Here is a 9,081-nt window from a genome sequence, read left to right as displayed (position 1 = left end):
CCTCCGCCGCTGCCCTATCGCCACCCTTGTTCCTTGCCCCTCCAGCCGCCACCACCCCTTTTCCCCACATTTTCCGATCAGCTTGCGGTCACCAAGCAACCACCGTCGAGGAACCGACTCCGAGGACCGTCTTCCTTCTCCTTCAACAGCCGCTGCTGTCGGCAATGTGTGTACCGCCGTAAGGTCGCCACATTCTTCTTCTTCTGCTGACACTGTGGTCGTTCGCGGTATTACACCACCTCCATGTCCGCTACTGCCCTTCAACGCTCATTACCGCCATTAGATGTTACTGTGGCCGCCTTCCAATGTCGTTGTCTTCTCCGTACGCCACCGTGAGGTGGATGGTTGTATTTATCTCCGAGCAAGGATGTATTGGTGTGGGTGGTGTAGTCACTCCTTCATTGGTGTGGCTGTTTGATCGGGGACCAAAGTGAAACCACCGCCCCCACCGTGAGGTGGTGGCTGCCATCGCCAAAACCGTCGCCTGCCGCCGATGTGGCTGAGTTCGTAGTTCGCAAGCGGGTGTGTATGCTGCTTTAGTGTGCTAATTTTCGTGTGTGCTTTTCTGTTGTATGCGTGTGGTGTGGTTTGCTTGGTCGGAAAACGAGAACGGCCACTACCACCACCACCGTGAGGTGGTGGCTGCCACCATAAGCCACTATGTGTGTGTGTTGATGTAGTTAGTGTGTGTGTTTATTCTTGGTTAAGGCATTGTAAATTGTAATTTCACTTTATGTGAAACCCTAATTTCACTTTATGTAGTTAGTGTGTGTGTTTATTCTTGGTTAAGGCATTGTAAATTGTAATTTCACTTTATGTGAAACCCTAATTTCACTTAGGCCTTAAGTTGGGCCTTTCTATTGGGCCTAAATGATTGGGATAATAACGGGTTATCCAAGAGCAAGCAATTGAACTAGAATAATTTAATGGGCCTAGGGTAAGGCCCATGTAAGGGGTTTGGGCCCAATTTAGAAAATTGGGCCATAGATCGGACCTTTATGATTATAAGATATTGGGTCATTAGAATACCAAATGTTGGACTGGACTTTTTGGTTGGGCCTTTGAATAAGACATGTAAAGGCTTGGGCCCAATTTGGAAAATTGGGCCATATGTTGGGCTTTGATTTCCTAGTTGACTTTGGGCCTATGGATTGGGCCTTGGGCTTGCATAAAGCCAAGCTTGGGGTAATGTAGTAATTATCCAAAGAATGCACTCATGGTTATGTAGTGGAACCCAATTATTAATTGGGTGTTATTTTTGTGATTGACAGTTCGGGAATCTGTCATCCAGCAGTTGGGGTTGAGTCTGCGGGACTTCAGCAGTGTGGGATTGTGTCTACGAGACTTCAGCAGTGTGAGGTGAGTTACCTTCCAGTAGCGGTGGGTCTACGGCCACAATGTCGACCCACCAGTAGGAGTTGTATGTTAGATGATTGTCTTTGTTATATTCATCTAGGTTTGCTACTACCTGATATGTTTATGTGCTAGCATGATATGTTATATGTGATAGTGGTAGTAGGGGGAGAATAGTCCCCAAGTTCGGTCGTTAGGACCGAAGGGTTGTTCGTGCACCCCAGAATTGCCAGACAGTATGCTTATGTTATGATATTATGTTGTAGTAATAGGAGGTGAAATAGTTCTCGTATGTCGGTCGTAAGGACCGACGGGTAAGTCAAGCACCCCAGAATGGCTTGACCTGGGTAGTCAGGCACCCCAAAATTGCCTGGCAGTATATGTGTGTTATATGGTAGTGGTAGGGGTGAAATAGTCCCCGGTAGTCGGGCGAAATAGACCGACGGGTATGTCAAGCACCCCAGAATGGCTTGACCTGGGTAAGTTAAGCACCCCAGAATGGCTTGACCTAGGTAAGTCAAGCACCCCAGAATGGCTTGACCTGGGTAGTCAGGCACCCCAGAATTTCCTGACAGTATGTTATTGTATGGTGTGTGGTATGATAGGGGAACTCACTAAGCTTCGTGCTTACGGTTTACAGTTTTGGTTTCAGGTACTCGTTTTCAAAGGAAAGGAGTCAGCTTGATCGCAGCGCGTCACACTATGTTTTCCGCACATGAGATCTTTGGGATTACACTCTGATATTATTTTATGATAACATGTTTGATTACTGACACTTTGGTTTTGACATGAGATATTAATATGAATGTTTTTATACTGATGGTTTTACATAATAACTTAATTAAAACGAAATTTTTGGTCTTGAATTTTGGGATGTAACATGGTATTCCGGGTCTTTTGCCTGGTTGAGATGACTCTCTGTTGAGAATGGGTCGTATGTTGACTCGTTTTGCACATGTGAGAAATATAAAGAGAATATAGTCGTTACAAGTGTTAGAAATCTAAGTGATAATAGTCAGGATCCCTGAATATGTTTAAGGATCCTGAGGCTTCTGAAGTATTTGAGGATCCTGAATATAAGTCAAGGATCATGCCCTTAACAATTGCCTCCAAATTATACCTGTGAAATATAACCGTTAGTGTTTTAAATATTTAGAGGTATAATTTTTAAGTAAAAATTGAATTAAGAATTTCTAACGGATGGGTAATTTGAACCTCAACGGGTGGATTTCTAGTCGTTGGGAAGGGTCAAATAACCTTTTTACCTCTCATTGATTCTTATATAAGTAGGGTATGGAGCTCTTCAATTTCATCTTACTCTTAACCTTTCTTCCGGAAGTTCATCAAACATCATCGAAGGTAGTATTTTTACTCATTTTGTCCTTCTTCCTTCTTAGTTTTCTTTTTCTTAAAAATGGAAAAGAAACGTTATCGTGCAAACATCATAGCTATACCTGATGATGATTTCGTAGATCAAAAGCTCCTTTCCTATGAGGAAACTTGTACCTTTGATGACGATAGCATTGAAGTTCTGAGTTCGAGTAGAACTTTTCCCGCTAATATTATCTTCAAGCCTTTCGATGTTAATATCCAACCCAATTTTATTTCTTCTATTTGGGTTTGTTTTCCTGAGCATCCCTTTACCTTAGGCCTTGAATATCCCTATTCCAGGATTATTTCTGAATTTTTTGAACTCACCAAGATTTCATATATTCAAGCCATGCCATCGGTTTGGAGGATCCTTTATTGGATCAAAAATATGAATCGCTCCATGGGTCTCAACATTGGTCTAAATGAATTAGCTTATGTTTACGACCTTTATACCTTTGGAAACTTTCTCTTTTTGTTGAAAGTTAAAACCGACAGATCACCTCTTGTTCTAAAATCCAAGCATAACGATCGTGCTTGGAAAGGAAGATACGTTTTCGTAAAACTTGACTCGATTCCTGGTGGAGATCTTTTACCTCAATCATGGGTTGAAAAGGGTAGGGTTCCTTATTTTCATATTGACGATCCCAATACTCACACTTCTTATTTTGTTTAATTTTTTGCAGCTTTCAAGTTTGACGAATTAGTTCCCCCCGTTGAAGATACCGATGATAGGATCAGGGACTTCCTTGATCTGCCCGAGGCTGTTAGGACATTCAAGCTCGATCCTTCTAGTCATCAAGAAAGCTCAACTGATATCATCCCTATGGCTACCACTAGGGATCCTTGAGCACCTTCATCTTTAGTCTTTGAGAAATTATTAAGATTTCTTTGGTTTTCGCAGGATCCAAAGCCATACGTGTCAGTGCTCATTTCTCCCTATCTGACCTTGATACGGTTATGTCAAGTGGCTAGATATTTGTGAATAAAGAGAAAACAAACTCCTCCCTTGTCCCAAAAAAGGCCCACATTGATCTGACTATGAAAACTCTGGGATCCCGAAAGAGGAAAACTCTTGAAGCCATGAATTTGAACTTGGAAAATCTTAGAGCTGAGGATGCACTTCAGAGGCCGGTCTCCTTTTCTCAAGCTGTAGGTGTTAGTGTTGCTTTTGTTTCTTACGCTTTTCCTTTCACTCTTTCTAATGTAACTCTCGCTCCAGGTCTTTGATCGCGTCTCTACAGACTTGAGGATCCGAGCTGAAAATGATGAAGAAGCTTTAATGGAACAAGAAAAAATGTGGAAGGTGAAGGCCAAGAAAGAGGAGGAGCACGATGCAGAGATGGCGGAGGTGATCGCCGAAGTGAAAGCTAGCACATCCATGGTTTTTTGGGAGGCCAAGATCAAACTAGCTGAAGATGTGGCCAACGCAGGATCCTGGAATCTGGGTGGGTGGCGTGTAGCCCTTGTTGAATTAAAGGGCGACTATGTCAAAACTAGCGAGGATCCTGAGGGGAAACACCCAAAGGCAGATGAGAAAAAGAAGAGCCCATGCGATGATGACTAGGCTACGGTCTAGGCCTGTTAGATAGGAATATTTTGCATGATTTTGTATAAAATAATGTTTGTTTCTTATGGAACTGATGTACAACTTCTTCGTTTATGTATGGTTGTTTTAGATTTCTATCTGCGTGGTTGACTTATATGTTTGTTATGATTTTATATCTTCTGAGGATCCCCACGTAATAGGATCCTAAAGAGTAAGAACTCTTAAGATCTGAATACCCTGAAACAGTTAGTAATTAACTTGGGATCTTAAAAATAGTTAAGATCTTAATCATGATGTAGGAAAAATTAATTTTAAGAGACAGATAGAACCTGAGTATCCTTAGGCTCTGTAACCTTAGACTTAGGATAAGTCCTTTAGTATGATACGGGAAGATCCTTGTTTTAAGAGTTCATCGGGTAGGATCCTTGATTGGTCCTAACTCAGTGAACTTGGGAAGGATCCCTCCTTAGGAATAACTTCAACTTGGAAAATACCTGAGAAAAACTCTTGTTTTGCAATGTAATACTGCTGGAAAATACGCGTAATCCCTTGTTTCCACACCATGATGAATGGCCAATACAAGAGCAGTAAGGTGAAAGCCATGAACTTTCTTCATGCTTTCTTCAACAGTCTTAGCATGACATGTAGCTCCATCAAGGTATTGTCGAGGTTGTTAATATTGTAGTTTAAAATGAATTGTTGATACAAACTAGAAAGCGAGTTCAAGACCATGCCAATGTTCAACTCCTTTTAGCAACTCGACACCAAGATTTCCTAATATGTCTATGTACCAATTCATATTTTGAATGTGTGTACATACTTATGTTTCCTCTTGTAGTTTACATGCCATGAGGGATTTAAGGATCTTGTATCATTCTTTTCTGGCTTGCTCTTGAAACTTTTCCTTGAGCTTCTCATTCATGTTAAAGTACCCCAGTTTTCAAAGCTCTTTTGGAGCTCAAAAGACATGGTCGCTAACATGAGGCAAACAACCTTTTTCGACTCATCGTAGTGTTTGTTATAGGCAACAACTTCATTAGTTGCCACATTGTTTGGATGTAAGGATCCAAACCAGAATCCCTCTTTTGGTTCACACCCAAGAACACCAAATAATGGAATAAAATAACTAGGAAAAGAACTCTTTCTACAAATCCAAGAGAGAGTGAGAAATCCATCCAATAATAGATGGAGAAGATAGATGAAGATTCAACCCAAAGGAATGAGCAATTAGGGTGTGATCCCTAGCACCCTATTTATATGATATAGTTGCTTAGGCCTAAATCTACTCCAATCACATATGGAACATCCCTAAATTTTGTTCACCCTATCCTTAGAAGGAATTCAAAAATATTCCAATTAATCGACTATTAATTAATTAATATTCAACCCACTGAATTAATTTAATTCCCAAATAGTTTCTAATTAATCATTAGACCATAGTAATTAATAAACTAATTTCTCCTTTATTTATTGTACTCAATTTGGGTCATGAGGGCAACCCAAAAGGACCCTGCTATTATTAGAAATATACCAATAGTTAATGATCTTGGATACTCTTTCCAACAACAAAATCGGAGGAGAAACCCTATGTCACTGAGTACATACCCAAGTCCCAAACCACCAAACCTAATGGGTAATGAAGCAGTTTGTCATTGAGTACCCAAAGAAAGGACCTCTATAAACCACCATGTCCTTGATCAACCCACATAACCCTTTATCAAAGAACAGACCACTACAATCCACTGTATGCATTGCAAGAGACCCATCCTCATGAAATGGAAGAGACCCACAAGGACCTCTACAAACCACCATGTCTTCTACAATCCACTGTAGGCATTGCAAGAGACTCATCCTCATGACACTCACTCAACACCATATTGACACTATGTAGACAACCTTAGCGCCACCCAACATGCCAACCCCAAACTGAAAATCCTTAAGGTACTTTTTATTTATTTATTTACCAACACCTTTCATTGCAAACTTGGAAACCAAATGCCTCCTTAATTTAATTTGCTCTTAACACTTCTCTTCAAGCTTTATATATATATATATATATATATATATATATATATATATATATATATATATATATATATATAAAGCCCCATGTTTAGAGTTTAAGGAAAGTGATTAGAGGAATATTCTAGAATTTTTGTGGAATTTTGATGATTTATTTGGATTTTTTAAAGCTCCAAATCAATAAAAACAAAAGTGAATCCATTTTCTTCTATCGAGTCGGAGGGTCTATTTACTTCTTTTACATGGATTAGGTTGCAAGTGTTTAGGCTACTACTTATCACTTTATGCTTACAATTTTGGCAGCGTATTGTGATATACTTGTCCCTTCCACTAACGATCCGCTCCTGATTTCACTACAGGAAAGAAAGAGAAAGAAAAGAAAGGGGATGTCTTTTCATTCTAATTCCTTCCGATTTAGGATGACAAATTTATAAGAGAAATAGTATAAATCTTTTTTTCCTCTTTCCTCCCTTCCAATAACTAAACTTAACAATGATTTTTAGACTAGTGGGTGTGGACAACTAGTTAATGGGTGCTATCACACCTAAAAGTTGTCACCTCACATGTGATGTCAATATGGTATTATAACACCAAATAGAGAAAATGAACAACATGCTATAACACTCTATGTCATCATTTTTTATATTTAATTTTTTATATTTATAAAAGCAAAATGAATATAATATAACATGTTATTTAAATATAACCTACTTTTTTAATTATATATAACATTTAAAAATCTAAAAAAAAACATTACAACAAAAAAATAACATTTAAAAACAACAAAAAATTACATTTTTACCCCTAATTTATTATTTTCATTTCCATTGTACATAAAATCAGTCAAGTCTTCCGAAGTTTCTTGTGTTTTCGTGTGTCTTGAATATCAACGTCCCTATGTAAATATTCCGCTTTCCCCGGGTTGAAATTGCATGTGTCTGGGCTCCGAAGCCGAATACTCTGCAATATTTCGTCCTTTATCTACAACCACCATGTTATGCATTATGATACATGCATACATAATATCTTATAGAACGTCCAACTGATATGGTCGTGCCACATGTTCAACTATGTGTCATTTCGACTTTAGAACTCCAAAAGCACGTTCCACATCCCTACATGCTCCTTCTTGTTTTCTCTTGAAAAATTCGTCTCTTGGTTCCACTGGATGTCGAAATGCCTTCACAAATATGGAATACGTTGGATATATTTGATCCTTAAGGTAATACCCAAACTTATATTTATTTCATTCACTATGAAATGAGCATCCGGTGCCTTTCCTGACAAAATATCATCAAATATTGGTGACTGACCAAGAACGTTCACATCGTTGTTTGAACCCGCAACCTCGAAAAAAGCATGCCAAATCCACAAATCTTAGGAAGCAACAACCTTTAATACCAACGAAGGTGTTCCATGATGACCACTTGCGTACTGGCATTTCCACGCTACGACACAATTTCTCCATTTCCAGTGTGTGCAATCAATGCTTCCAAACATACCCGACAAACGGTGTCTTTCCTCATACGTCGCATATAGTTGTTGTATATCCTTCAACAAATGTTTTCCCGAATAAACATCAATGAAGGTTTCGACAACACCTTTTGCCAATCTATACAAAGTTTCTCTTGCCGTTCTCTCAAACATTCTCATATAATCGTCAATCGAATCAGGCGACTCTCCCATTGCCATAAGCTTAATTGCGACAACACATTTCTGCAACCCTGTGAATCCACGCTTACCTCTAGCATCATATCTCATTTGGAAAGATTAATACCTAAACGTATATTTAATATGTAAAACAATGTATTTAAATTATGTAAAAGTTATATTTAAAAGAAACAATGTATTTAAATTATGTAAAAGTTATATTTGAAAGAAACAATATCTGCTTTCCAAGGCGTTGGCTATCCGAACAAAAACATTTTTCCGTAAATGAAACATTCTTTTGAAATTGTGTGGCTGGTAGACACAAGCATCCGCAAAATAATCGTGAACTAGACGTCTGTGCCCTTTTCACGATCTCTGTTTAACAACAGACATTTGTTTAATAGAGGAGCTGAATTTTGTTGTAGAAGCATGTTCGTGCAATACTCGTACATCATAGAGACAAACATATCATCTTCATCACCATCATCGAACGTATCCATTTGTGTTGGAATTATTGAAAGTTTATGAAGTAGAGAGAAAAGTGGTGATTAAAATTAAAGATAATAGATAAATAATTTTAAAAAAAAATTATTATTGTTTTTCAATGGTGAAATAGAGAAAAGAAAAAAAAACATGTGTTATCAATCGTTGTCGTCTCAACGAAGCATTACATAACGGGAAGGGGGCGGTGTTTCTCGTGGTAACGGCGTTTTTTCTATGTCACGTCACAAAAACGATTGTGAGCGTTTGTCCACACCCAGTGGTCTTAAAAAATGCTGCAATTTCCTTTCCTTTGTTTTCTTAAATAAAACTGTGGATAGGTAGGGAAGGAAGGACATCTGGTCTCCACCGAGTTGGTGACTTTTGGTTTTTTGATATTTGTCTTCCTCAAAAGTTATCTAAACACATTTTTAAAACTTCTTTTTGAAAAAAAGTTATAAGTCCAAAAAAAAAGACTCCCAAACAACCCCTTCATTTATCAATATTTTCCTTTTCTTAACCACCATTGATCGCTCCAGCATCTACGTCTACCCGCTCCGATTCCAAATTGATATTCTCTCCTCCACATGTAATATGGATTTGGATATTTAAGAGTATTGGGTATGGGCAACACCCATACCCACCCACAACGATGCCCA

At 38.7% G+C, this 9,081-nt stretch overlaps 1 protein-coding gene across 1 annotated transcript; it reads right to left on the bottom strand.

Annotated features, from left to right (window-relative positions):
* Positions 1–7,669: 7,669 nt before the first annotated feature.
* Positions 7,670–8,053, bottom strand: LOC145131746 (uncharacterized). Its single transcript, XM_079066402.1, has one exon. It carries the CDS (start codon positions 8,051–8,053, stop codon positions 7,670–7,672), a length of 384 nt encoding a protein of 127 aa, XP_078922528.1.
* Between the last annotated feature and the right edge of the window lie 1,028 nt (positions 8,054–9,081).

Source organism: Lactuca virosa, chromosome 8 (genome assembly GCF_052849685.1).
Source record: "Lactuca virosa cultivar CGN04683 chromosome 8, Lactuca_virosa_CGN04683_v6, whole genome shotgun sequence".
In the NCBI taxonomy this organism is placed as follows: Eukaryota; Viridiplantae; Streptophyta; class Magnoliopsida; order Asterales; family Asteraceae; genus Lactuca; species Lactuca virosa.
Note: the sequence above shows the minus strand (reverse complement) of the source record. Positions and strands in the feature narration are given on the sequence as shown.

Coding starts and splice junctions, on each gene's coding strand:
- LOC145131746 (XM_079066402.1), bottom strand. CDS start 8,053: ATGAGATATGATGCTAGAGGTAAGCGTGGATTCACAGGGTTGCAGAAA.